Genomic DNA, 13,487 nt, shown 5'->3' with positions numbered 1-13,487 from the left:
TCTTCTTCTTCTTCTTCTTCTTCTTCTTCTTCTGGCTTTTCCCGTCAGGGGTCGCCACAGCGAGTCAACTTTCTCCATCTAATCCTATTCTCTGTATCTTAATCAGAATCCTAAATTACCAAAATATAAGAACATTCTTACATGCAATATATCATAAATTTGTCTAGAAATTTAAAACCTAATCGGATTCACCATGCTGAGAAAAAGTATACATATATGTATAATTGAAATAAACATTATTATGACTTTATGAACAGCTTGGTGGAGCATGTGTTGGCTCACATAGATCTTGGTTCTGATTGAAGTAACCTAGTCTACAGTCATGAGGGATTTTTTGTGTGACAAACAACGTTTTTTGGCAGGAGAAGTGAACCAGGATTAGCACAAAATAATATTTTCCAGAGAGAATTTTGGCGCCCAACTCACTCCAGGGCCTAATGAAATTAAACAGTAAAAATATGAAATCAACTAAGATATCCCCCCCTGCACCGTCTTCTCCTCTGCTTTGAGGTCAGCCTGCTTTGGGGAGATGGAGACAAATCCGGCTCTTGGAAAGGCTGGCTGAGCCTGGCACTGCACAGGGAGTGGTGGTGGTTATTTTCGGAGGGTGTATCAGAAAGTATCCCACCCGCGTATAGAGCACTTAAGAGTGACATGGCAAGTGTTGAATACAGGGGAGGATGAACAGCCATACACGCACCCCCTTCCCCCCGGAGTGCCCACCCTCCGACGCAGCATTCCTGTGTTAGCAGATGAAAACCAGCTACCCTTTTAACTCATGTGTGGAGAGACTGGCCGCGGTGGAGAAGAGCAGCACCAGCGCAGCAACCTGAAACACACGGTGATACTCACAAAGTGTGAGGAAGTGAAGGGCAACATAGACGCCCTGGTACACACACAGGTTAAAAGGGATGGTGGCGGAGGAGATTGTGGTCTCCCTTTCTGGGGGATCTCCCTGGGGTTTCAGACTACAAGGAGGAAGAGAACAGCAAAAGCCTCTGCAGGTGGCAAAGGTACAGTGTCATAGTGGAGGGCGTGTGAGTGTGTGCGTGCGCGTGTGTGTATTGCATAGAACTGCCAAGACAGTAACATGAGTACATGGGTTTAATAGAGACAGAAATTGCAGTAGTTTGTGGTCAGCCTTGCGGTTTCTGTGTGTAATATAAGTTTTGTTTCTGGACTAGTATGAGTGGCAGAAATTCTGAATGAATGAATGAGATCAAATCCACTAAGAGACCACAGGGTTTTGGGTTATCATTTGGAGGATATGCCTTATAAGAGCAATGAATATGTCTTATTGATATGAGCAAACACACACCAAGGGAGTACAACGTTCACTAATTTTAATCAGTTTTAGTACTTAAACAATTCACATAAAAGAGGCAAAAATGTAAAAAATCTGCAAATGAAATAGTTACTTGGTTAAAAGTACTAAAACATAGCCCAAATGAAGTACCTATAGAAGCCAATATTCGGTACCTCTTAAAAATGTTGGCTTTGTGACAAAATTATTTTACCTTCATTTCCTTGAAATAAAAAGTGGGAAATAGGTATAATAAGTGAAAATGACGATTAAGGGTGCAGGGTATTTGGCAGTGAATGGAAAAAAATGAAGCTAAAAAAGAAAAAAAATTAGAATTATGAAACGTCCTCTGCCTGTCGGCATCAGGATCTTTCATCAATTTCATCCATCGACCGGTGTGTTCAGTCACACCGTACTCATGACGCTTTTGTCCGAGTCACCCTTTTACCTTCCCTTGTCGGCCAGCGTCTTGTTGGTTTGTGGGTCAGGGGAGAACGAGAACACATGTTTGGCGGATTGATCTAGACTCTGATTTCATCGCTACATTCACGCGGTGATCACATATCAGCGGGGATTAGTCGGCCTTTCGTTTATCTAGGTTAGTGTCCGGCACGCTTGTGTGAGCACGCATAGATTTTCCATGTTACAAATCCTGGCGGTGCATCCGATGTGGACGCATGTTTGATTTTTACAGTAATTGCCTTTTTTGGTCACCAATTTTAAGCCCTGTAAATTACTTGTAACTAAGTTTGCCCCCCCCCCCACCCCCACCCCCAAGGGGGGGCTTTTGTGTCTGTGTTTATTTGTTGACACACCAGAATGTTTCCTCTAATAGGAAAATCTATTCTGGAATTGAAGAATGTGACCTTGCTCACACCGAATGTTGGCTAGTTGCTTGTAAGCTGTCAGAACCTATGATTCAGAGATGGGAAAGTGGCTCTGCACCAAAGACTAGGGATTTCACATCAGATAAGGTCGTCGGAATGGCAGTCTGATCAGTTTGTCGTAGGTGTGTGCCTCTCTTGGGGGTGGAGGTGTAACCTGTCATTTGCACGCACGCACGCGCATGTATGTGTGTGTGTGTGTGTGTGTGGGTGCGTGCGCACACACTCCTGCATGGTCCGGCATACCTCAGATAAGCCTGCTCGGTGATGGAGTGCAAGCTGGAGGATAAGAATAGTTCATTTAAGAGGAATTGGAAGCCGCTCATGGAAAAAACCCACTTGTTCACAAAGTGCCACAGACACACACACACACACACACACACACACACACACACACACACACACACACACACAAGGACACATACACACATTCTTGGCTCATGAAGTTTTTCGGACAAAACTGCACTGTTACACTCTCCTTTATTTTGTCTGTACATTACTTTTGCACCTGTTTTTTTTTGTGTGTGTGTCTAAGAATGCGGTTGATTCTCCGGCGAGGTTTTATTTAGAGTACGTGAGGAACATATGGTGAATGACAAGCATGCCGACTGGTCCAGGCCGGTGATGCAGCTGTTCAAGAACCCCCGTCTTTCATTATACGAATAGATATGTGCATATCTTACTGTTTTGAGAGGCTCAAGTTAGAGTTTGTCCCTTTGCCCTTGATTTTTGCTTTTGTGATGGTGTTGTTTTGTCAAGTGTTACAGATAATGGCGAATATCGCATCCTCTTCTGAGTGCAAGTAGGTGCAAGGACAAATGTAGCTCCCCTCAACATTTTGACCCTGATAACATCGGTATTAGTGCGCATGTGTGAAGGGAGAGGATAGGGGGATGGGGGTTACCTTGCATCCCCAGAGGAAACTACATTCTGTGGACAAGAATACTTGGCCCCTTGACACACACATACATGTCCGCACACACACACACTCACACACTCACACACTTCCTGAAAGTTTCTGTGACATCATCTCTCAGCGACGTCCCAGAGCAGCAACATGACCTCACGGGTTTATTTTCATGCTTGGGCAAAGATGGCCGGCGGCGGATAACATCCGGTGATGGTGAAACGCTCGCACTGAAATAGCGTCTGGGATCACAGATGAGCTTGGACGATTCAGAAATAATGACCATCATAAATATAAAATCAGAGGCTTTTTTTAATACAAAAACATATTAGTCAGCAACACAAAATAAACACAGAAATTGTTTATTTTCAATTTGTGTGTGACAAGTTGCCGTAACCCCCTGAACGTGCGGAGAATATTTTTTCAATCTATTTGAGCCTTATAGTTGTGAATAATGTTTTAATTTCTTGTTTTAAGAAGTTGACAAGTTAATATCCTCGTGATTTTCAGGATGTTATATTTTTCATGACTGACTTATTTTTCTCAGCTGTTTGGAATAACTTGTTGATTTAGCATTTGGTAAAAATGAATGACTACAGCAAAGAACACAAAATAAAATATTCCCCAATTTTTTTTTTTCACCATGCAATGATTCTTATCTGAATTTAGTCGAGTTGTATAAAGCAATTTTTTTTATGACTTCATTATACTAGTCATTATACCATACAACACTGAATAAATTAAGCTATAAGCTATACGTTTTTAGATTAGATTAGATTTGACTTCATTGTCGTCAAATGTGTACAAGTTCAGGGCAACGAAATGCAGTTTAGCATCAAACCAGAAGTTCAAGAAAGCAGATACAATAAATAAGTTAACAGTATGCACGTGGCATTTTATGTAAATAATTGACAAGTGATTTACAGATAGGCTGTGACAAACCGATTATACAAATGGATATGTGTATTAAATGTCATAGATTATGGACAAAAATGGTTAGTAATGCTATACAGTTGAAAACGCACATCAAATAGCGTATAATTAAAATGAGAATGTTTAGTTTTTACGCCTCATTTTTATTATGTGAGTGTACTTACACAAGTGTGACCCTGAGCTAAGTTGCACCTTGTTGATGGGCCTCGAGCATCAGTCAGTTTCAAAGTCCAAAAATGAACAATATCCTGCTGATTAGAAACAGAAAAGCCGACATTGTTGAGAAAAATGACAATCATGCGAATCAATATCATTGATTAGTAATCAAGGGCTATGATTCTTTCCCGCTTTAGGTACGGAGGCGCAGTAAAGCATGCAGAGCCGGACTGAAGGAGCATGACGAACTGGTTGCCATTGGCGACCATATCTGTGACGAGCTCAGTCACGCACAGGCCATGAGTCTCATCGACACACAGAGTTCTACTCTCAACCTGAGGGTTAAAAGGTCGTGCATGTATTTAACCCGAACCCCTCCTATCAATGATGCCCTTTAATACGGGGCGGATGTAATGTTCGGATTTTCACGAGGTGTCAATTTTATGTCCAGGGCCCCTCCCGGGTTTCACTCCTCATCCTACGCCGGTCGCTCGGGCTCACCGCGCTCATCGCTGAAGGTCTTTTCTCCTCCGGCTGCCCCTCTGAAGGCCCACCGTTCCTCCGTCTTCTCCCCGACGGAGACGCCCGGGGGAATCACGTCCCCCCCGGACAGCGAGGCCTATTACGGGGAGACGGACAGCGACGCGGACACGCAGTCGCACACGCATCGCCGCCAACGTCGCACGCCTCCTCACGCGCGCTCGCCAGCCCGTTACGACAACCAGGAAGAGGAGGAGACCTCGGAAATGAGCGGGTAAGCCACTCATTTCCAGGAGCACTCCCATTTACCTACTGCTCATATTCCCATTGCTTGTGATATTCAATTCCCGAGTTGGAAAATTAGAGGAAATTAGGCGCCGCAAGGATCACCGTGGGGATCATCGTGGTTCGATTTCTCAATCAATTTGCAAAACTTCCCCCCATTCCAGCATAAATGGTTAAAAAGGCCAGAAACGAAGGGCCTTTCGTGTCATCGTTCGCACAAATTGATTTAGAGCGGCGGAAACTCTCGGCGCCATCTTTAAATTTTGAAGATCGCTGTCATCGTCTACATCGGGTTTATGTGGGGGGTTTGAATGTCATAAAACATCCTCCTTAGTCCACCTTCGGCGTCATCATCTAAAACCGGTCTGTCTCCTGTGCTTGATTTTAGCTATGAGAGCGCCAACGACGCGGGGGTCTCATTGCAGGCGCAGCGCGAACCTCCTTGTCTCGCCGGCGTTCCTCGCAGGGACTTTATTTACCAACCCCTCCAGACGGAGTGGACCGTCCCGGCACACACCCTGCACGCGCTCACCCCGACCCCGGATCAGGGTCTGGCGGAGGCAGAGGGAGAAGGCGACAGCGGCTTCCAGGAAGCGGGCGGCTGCGTGGGGATGGCCTGCCCGCCCTTGGTGTCTCCGGAGCGGGCCAGAGAGGCTCTGATGCTGGGGTCCGGGAACCAGCTGGTGCCCATGGTGGGACCACAGATGACACCCCTGAGCGACGAGCTGTCCGCCACCTACATGGACAAAGCGCGGCAAGCCAGTAAGTCCACTTCTTTGTCTTCCTCAACGGGCAATTAAACATCACAAGAATAATCGCAAAAACTAGAAGCGCTGGCACGGCGAGAGACCCTAAAATACTGAGGTGCGGAAACTGCTATTCTCTTAGGATTCTGCCAGTTCTCACTGAATTCAAAGATTGACTGCTTACCAGAAACAACAGTTTTTTTTTTTGCAGTGAAATAACTATTTCTGTCTCGCCTGGGTTGTTTTCTTTTTAAATTTCAATGATTGGCCTTGGGATCTCTGCTAAGGTATGTCCAAGGCTGGTCGAAGCCCAGATGCAGCTTTGGCCCTCTCTAGTGGTCTTGTTCTGTACGCGTCTTCGGTGGAGGGACTATTTCTGATACTCAGCAGGTAATTCCTCCTCATTCAGCTTCAAACTAAGCATTTGGATCATTCTTTTGAATCTGATATTTTCAAGGATTCCACATCGGTGAATGATTGCATGCAGGTTCGTTAAAATCGTCAATAAAAAACATCGAGAAATGATTGGAGGTATTTATTGATATTAAATGCTACCAAGATTTTACAAAAGGTGTTAATTTTAGGACAAAAGCGGAGCACTGAAGACTATCCTTTGACTGTTTTTAGACATTTGAACTGGTTTCATTTCGGCAGTAGATGTCTTTTTTTTGTCATTTTTTGATATTTTAACGACATAAAAATTGACATGTGGAGCCTCTTGAGGATCTGAATATCTGGGAGGAATGTCAGAGCGCTAGAAATGAGAAACTTCTGTTTCACAAAGTCCCTTTTTAAATAAATAAGGAGCCCACAGTGGCTTTAACGCTTTTGTTTTATGAGGTCATGTGCGCATTTGGCCGATGACTACAAAAATGTTATTTACAGCATTACATGATTTCAACTGGGGGGCATTCAGAGGTAAATTGATCTCCGGGAGGTTTATCAGCCGTATCCTGGTTAATGTGGCGTCCTAACAAGGCCACGATGGCGCCGGCTGATCAAAGTGAATAGCTATGCTGTGACCGAGCAGTCGCTTCGTGCGCCGCGGTAATGAAATGGCTGTCCTCCGGTATCAGAGGCCCGGCTGACCCAGGATACGCCTTTACTATGGGACACACGGCGGCGGAGGTGCTCTGCCCTTTCTCGTGTTACACCCTCACACACCCTCGCACACACACACACACATACACACACACATGTATTTAGATTGTTTGGGGCAGAGCTGTGCGTGCAAAAGTGTGGGCTGCAGGGAACGGCACATCAGCAAAGAGTGGCACGCAAGCTTCCTGGTTTGAAATTATTACCAGTTGTAAAAAAACAGAACAAAAAAAGGGTTGTTCCGCATTTGACCGCATTGAAATAAGCCTGGATGGACTAAAACAAGTAGTCAGTTCATTTGTATTTTGTTGACTAACAAATTGAGACCATAAAATAAAAAAAAATTTTTTTTTAAAAATGCTAAGCCCTCAAAAAGTAAAATAAATCTGTAATAAAATTACATGCAAAATACTCATAAAACAATCAACAGATGCTGTAAATGGAAACGGTATGAAAGGAACTGAGAATTTATTAGAGATTAAATTCAATATAATTAACAAAATGAATGCTGAAGAAAGGAGACAAAAGGACATTTACATCATTACAGCAAAAAACAGGACGAAAGGAAAAAAGGAATGCAATGTACGGTTAAAATAAAGAGAACAAGAGGAAAAAAAAATATCTATTTCAACATCGGAGTTCATTCTAATATTTGGTTGTTCATTAAAAAAAAACTCCACAAGATGAATGTGATTTTTTAATTTTCTTTTTTAACTTTTCTCTAAGATAATGACTCAGACGGTGAACCTCCTGCAAGGGGTCTCCCCATCGGATTTTGAGCATGTGTGTGTGTCTGTGTGTGTGTGTGTGTGTGCATCTTTGCGTTTGTGGGTTCAGTCCTTGACAGGTGTTTGATATCCGTCAGGGGGACAGGAATAGTGGGCTGACATCATGTGTTGGGTTTGGGTTGCCGGATGGAGACAAAGGTCTTTACATGGGCTGTGCCCGGGGGACGGGCCGCCAGACAGAGGTTAAACGCTTCCCACTCAGACTCGAGTCGGAACACGGCGAGGGTGTGTGTGTGTGTGTGCGTGTGAGTGTGTGTGGGAGGGTCCAAGGGAGGTTGAGGAGACACACATAAACTCTTGTGAGATGAGGGACAAAACATTTAATTCAGATCCAAACAAAGGTGGACACACAGCCCCACACATCTTGAACAGAGGTAAGACTTAATTCAAATTCATATCTTTATCATAGTTTTCAATTTGAATTCATGTTGTTTATTTCAAATGAGGGGTCTATTTTTTTAATTTAAAACTAATAATTACTTATCATTGAATATTATATATGTTAATTCAACTAATGAGCATGATTGAGCTCATACTGGTTCAGTGGATGTGTGTGTGTGTGTGTGTATGTGTATGTGTGTAGAGCTCCATTGAGTTGATAAAAATAGGACTTGTTACTTAATACAAAAATGTCCTGGCACAAAACTTATTTTTCCTCTCTGATTTTTGTCAGGTTCCCTTCCTTTAAGTACAAGTAGAAAAAAACTTATAATGCTAAAAACTTTATCAACGGCCAGTTATAAAAACAATGTGTCTTCTAACATTAACTAAAGAATCAATTGTATTAATCTTTCAACCCTTCAAAAATGCGCCATGACCAAGGTGTTAATGATCCCTTTATAAATATTACATTTTAACATGTATTTTTTGATGTTAATGAAGAATATACAGGTTTAATGGGTATAATTAATATTGTTATACATTTTATTAATATGTAAAAATAAATGCTATAAAGTTCCCCATGTAATGTGCACACAAAACCAATTTTTGGATGGGTTGGGGGCGATAATCCATGGGGACATTCCTCAGGTCATTATTTTTTTTGGTAAAGATCATTCACATTTTTATACTAAAATATCTATTTTGTGAGGATTAAGCAGTAATTATTAGTTATATTTTAAATGCTCTTTTTCAATGCAAAGTCAATGAGCACGTGTCGCACAATAAGACACAGTCATACATCACCATATCTTGCAAGTTCCAATATATATATATATATATAATAAAATGGCATGACTAATATTCAGTATAATATAATATAATAAATCAATTTCATGTTTTTGCAGGACACATAAAATATGCTTAAAATGAAAAAAAACAAACATATTTAATCAGCTTTATAATTATTACACCTATTTCAACATAGTAACAGATGTGGAGTGATACAAAAGACTATCATCTCGATGTCGTATAATCACTATATTCAGATGGGAGCAGCCCAGACATTTAAAAACTAAAATAAAAACGGAAACAGCCTTGAACTAAACACACACACACACACACACACACACACACACACACACGGGCATAAAGAGGGATTTGCCGAGGACAGACATTGTGATCCAAGTCTAACCTGAGTGTGTGACTCAATGCAGAGAGCAGCAGGAATTCTTTGTTCTAAATCCATAACACATTCTCCTGTCAGTCCTCGCTGTAATAAATCAGCCTCTGCTTGCAGCCACTGAGGGCCGTTACACCGGTTTCTTCCTTTATCCTCCCCTTAAAAGAAAACAAAAAAACAGCGTTACTAATTCCCTGTCTTCCCTCTGCTGTTCCTGCAGAATTGCAGCGCGGGGAGAGTTTGGTGGAGAAGCAGGTGAAGGAAGCTCGCACCAAATGCCGCTCCATCGCCTCCCTTTTGACTGATGCGCCCAACCCCAACTCCAAGGGGGTGCTTATGTTCAAGAAGCGCCGGCAGAGGGCCAAGAAGTACACGCTGACCTGCTTCGGCAAGGCCGAGGGCGACGGAGGAGGGGAGACGGAGGGCGAGACCGAGGAGGAAGGCGGGAGCTCGATACTCAGCGGCTCGGAAGTCGACGAGGATGGATTCTCTGGATCTTTTGACCCCACGTGGGACAGCGGTTATTTAGACCTGTTGGACAGGAGGAGCTCCGCCTGCCCGTCAACCACGCCGACGTCCCCGACGACGCCCACGACAAATTCCATCCCGGGGCTTGATATCCTCTCTCCTCGGAATCTCGGCCGTCCCGTCGATCTGAGCCCGGGGGTGGAGGCGTCTGAGCCGGACGGCTCGGCCTATCAGGGCTCGAGGCTCGATAACAGCGTCGCGAATCGGCCCATCAGCTCCCCGCCCGCGATGTCTCCTCCGGCCGCGGCTCTGACCAATGGCGGCTCGGTAGCCGTCAGTCGAGCTAGTGTCGTTCTGAGCCCGCCCTCTCAGACGCCCTCCAACAGCCAGAACGGGTTTCAGAACTCGGACCTCCACCTGAACGCCAATCCAAGCCCCAATCCATCTTGCCTGAACCGCACCGCCCGCCCTTTCGCCGCCGGCCCCTCCCCTTCCCGCGGGACCGTGACCTCTGTCATGTTTCGCCCGCCGCAGCCCAAATCCTTAGCGGTCAACCCGGCGACTGCCGTCTCCATGGTTACCCTCACGCCCACTCACTATACGTCCCAACCGGACACGAGGAGGGCGGTGTCCAGCACCTCGCTGTACATCCCTCCGAGGAACAACCACGGCAACGCTCCCCCTCCAGGTGACGCCCCCCCTGCCCCGACCTTTGCCCCGACCTTTGCCCCTCGTCCCCAGCCTCCGACCCCCCCTGTGCACGTTCCTCCCTTTTCACCTCCTTCCTGTCCATCCGCGGGTCAACCTTTCCCTCCCCCGGCTCCGCAGCCGGTCCAGTCTCCTCCCCCCCAAATGCATCCGCCCGTCTCCGCTGGCGTTTCCACTCTTCACATCCCCCCACCTCCTCTCCCTCCCACCCAACCGCTACCATCTTTAACCGTCCATCCTTGCGCCAACACCGCCGCTGACGCTCCCCCCGGCCCCCAGGCCGCTCCCGCCGATTCTCTGGCGACCCGCGAACAGAGGATCTCGGTCCCGGCCGCCCGCACCGGCATCCTGCAGGATGCGCGTAGTCGCGGCTCCAAAAAGCCGATGTTCTGCTCGGTGCAGAAGCAAGACGTGTCCCCGAATCCCGCTTTGCTGTCGATGGTTCAAAACATGGACGATCGCTTCGGGAGGCCCGCCGGAGGAGAAAGCGCCTCCGCGCCGGGCGGCGAGACCGGGCATGAGTCCGGGCCCGAAGAGGACTGGCTGAGACTGGGGGCGGAAGCGTGCAACTTCATGCAGGCCCAACGGGGGCCCAGACCTCCCCCTGTGGCCCCCAAACCGCAGACCCCACAGGTGCCGGAGTTGGCCGGGAAGGGGGGTCACATGTTCGCCCGCAGGCAGAACAGAATGGATCGATATGTGGTGGACCGGTCGCCTTCCGTGGCGGCGGTGCCGTATTCTCCCGCCCAGACCAGGGAGCCCTCGCCCACGCCTTCGCTCCCCGCCGCCTGGAAGTACTCGTCAAACATCCGCGCTCCGCCGCCGATCAGCTACAACCCGCTCCTGTCGCCGTCCTGTCCCCTGAAAGCGCAGAAGAAGTCCGAGGTGGCAAAGCCCAAAACGTCCGCAGGCAAGGGACAGAAAGCGGGGATCAAGCCGGTGGACATTATGGGCCATCAGCCCTACCAGCTCATGTCCTCTCTCTTCACCTACGGGGGCGGCGTTCCCCAGGACGCCTCTCAGCAACAGCGCGCCCCTGAGAAGACGGCGCGCGTTTACGAAGTGAAGCGGTTCTCCACGCCCCCTCCGACAGCCACGGGTCCGACCCCGAAGGTCATCGCGCCCCGGTCGGCCACCACCCTCGGAGAACCCCTGTGGCGCTCGGAAACGACGTCCCCTCCACTCTCGGCCGGCCCCGTCCCATATCGACCTCAAACGCCCGCCGCTCACTATCAAACCCAATGGGCCGTCGCCTCGGCGCCCCACCGTCCCGCCCCCGCCGTTCCCCTACCTCGACTCCCCACCTTCTCCGCCCCGATGAATCCGGTCCCGGACCTCCAGCCGTCTCCGGCCTCTGCAAGGCAGTTTAAAAGCGCCCCCGATTTGAGTCCCGCGAGGCCCGGCGGCCCCCAGCAGGCGCCGGGAAGCGCTCAGCTTCCAAGAGTTCCCAGGCCGAGGTTCAGCACCTCCAATCTCGGCCTCCAGCCCTGCGTCTGGCGTCCCGGGTCCGCGGCGCACTGAGGAGACGCCGGCCATGAGAGAATCCGTCGGAGATGGAGTCACATTGTTGTTTTTAGAGAAATGCATCCATTCTTTTTTCTTTCTTTTTTTTTTTAATTGTTGTAATATAGTTATTAAAGGCTTCGGCTTAGTGTTCTATCATTAACACGTTTTATCTCAAGATCGCTTGGATTTTGCGAACCACCAACTTACGCAACTTGTATACAAATCCAAAAAGGGATATTCATCCGATAAGGGTTGTTATCAAAGGGGACAAGTTGGCGAAACTGGAAAAAGTTAAAAAAAAAAAAAAAAAAGTTAGAGAGCAGGCAGAGGTATTGCAGGGACGACGGAAAAAAAGTGATTTTAATACTAAAGTTGAAAACAGAAGAAAGGAGGATGTGAGGAAGACAAGTTAGCTCTGGACGGGAGGAAGATGAATTTTTGAAAAGAACAGAAAGGTGAATATCCTGAAACGTGTGTTGCCACCTAATGAAATAATATGTTTATTTCCCTTTTTAACATATTGTGTAAACTTGATACATGCTTTTAGTGTTTTCCGCAACGACTGTAGACTTTCATTTTTTTTTTCTCATTTTAGCGACACTCACCACTACCACACAAACACACACACTAAAAAAAAAAAGATCTGATAACACAAGTATGTGTTCGTATGAAACGTGATAACATGTCTGTCTGTTTAGCTGCGATTCTTTTCCGGAGCGATGGCCTGAATAAAAATAGACATTACTCACCTCAGCTGTCAGTCTGGTTCTTCCGGTGTCACCCACGTCAACACCCTGACCCTCCACCGTCCCTCTACGGCTTCTCCTTCTATTATTTTAATTTTTTTCCCCTCATTTGTCTGCATTCTGCACCAGATGGACTGCAAACATCAGGATTCAGGCAGTTCTGAGAAAGACTTATCTTCAACTTGGTAATATAACCACACGGAGGCAGCAGAGGATCAATCGTCAGGAAGGGCCAAACGGCGGCGGAGAGCTCGGTGTCAGGGAGCTCACGTCGGCTTAATGTCGGTGATTAGAAAAAGCAAAAAAAAAAAAAAAAAAAAATCAGCGATGAGGGAGATGGCAAAAAACAAAACGGGTTCAAAATCAGCGTTCATTCATTTTGTACACTGATTAAAATTTAGACAATCTCAATACCCAAATCTTTTTTTTTTCCTGGATTAATTAAAAAAAATCACTGCGGATAAAACTGTCAAAATGAAATGTGGGGCGGCTGGCCTACATTTGGGAGCAGAGGCTGACCGGTGGCCTTGGAGTTGTGAAACCGTTGCCGTGGTGAAGGATCTGACCTCTGACCCTTGAACCAAGATCAGGTGACGGATGGATGGACGGCGGGGCTAACTTTAGCCGCTAACTTTAGACCTATTTAGGTCGTTTGCAAGTTTAGCAACGGCGCTAACGGCAACGCAAAGTAAGATTGCTTCGAAACCAAACAAAAAAAAACGCAAAAGCTTTAACTACACGCACAATTTTTTTCATTTCTCTCTTTCTGGGTCTCTGCTTTTCACCATTAATTCCCCCTCTCTCTCTCTCTCTCTCCCTCACACACACACACACACATACACACTTAGCCCATTTCACCTATTTCTGGAGCTGTTAATCTCTGGGTATTTGGCCCGCTGCTAAACTCTAAATTCTGAT

At 46.5% G+C, this 13,487-nt stretch overlaps 1 protein-coding gene across 1 annotated transcript; it reads left to right on the top strand.

Moving 5' to 3' along the window:
* Positions 1–771: 771 nt before the first annotated feature.
* On the top strand, positions 772–12,571 carry synpo2lb (synaptopodin 2-like b). The gene is made up of 5 exons (XM_086139695.1): positions 772–1,013; positions 4,381–4,532; positions 4,635–4,937; positions 5,337–5,710; positions 9,362–12,571. The coding sequence occupies exons 1-5, from the start codon at positions 912–914 to the stop codon at positions 11,836–11,838; spliced, it is 3,408 nt and encodes a 1,135-aa protein (XP_085995821.1). The 5' UTR covers positions 772–911; the 3' UTR covers positions 11,839–12,571.
* The last annotated feature ends 916 nt before the right edge of the window (positions 12,572–13,487 follow it).

Source organism: Fistularia commersonii, chromosome 32 (genome assembly GCF_037954325.1).
Source record: "Fistularia commersonii isolate RoL2024-O1a breed Wild chromosome 32, RoL_Fcom_v1.0, whole genome shotgun sequence".
NCBI classification, from domain to species: Eukaryota; Metazoa; Chordata; class Actinopteri; order Syngnathiformes; family Fistulariidae; genus Fistularia; species Fistularia commersonii.
This window is presented reverse-complemented; position numbering and strand designations above follow the sequence as displayed.

Bases quoted from the DNA above. Each gene is read 5' to 3' on its own strand.
- synpo2lb (XM_086139695.1), top strand. From the start codon at position 912: ATGGTGGCGGAGGAGATTGTGGTCTCCCTTTCTGGGGGATCTCCCTGG. The intron at 1,014-4,380 runs GTACAGTGTCAT...TTCCCGCTTTAG, and splicing joins AGCCTCTGCAGGTGGCAAAG to GTACGGAGGCGCAGTAAAGC. The intron at 4,938-5,336 runs GTAAGCCACTCA...GCTTGATTTTAG, and splicing joins GAGACCTCGGAAATGAGCGG to CTATGAGAGCGCCAACGACG.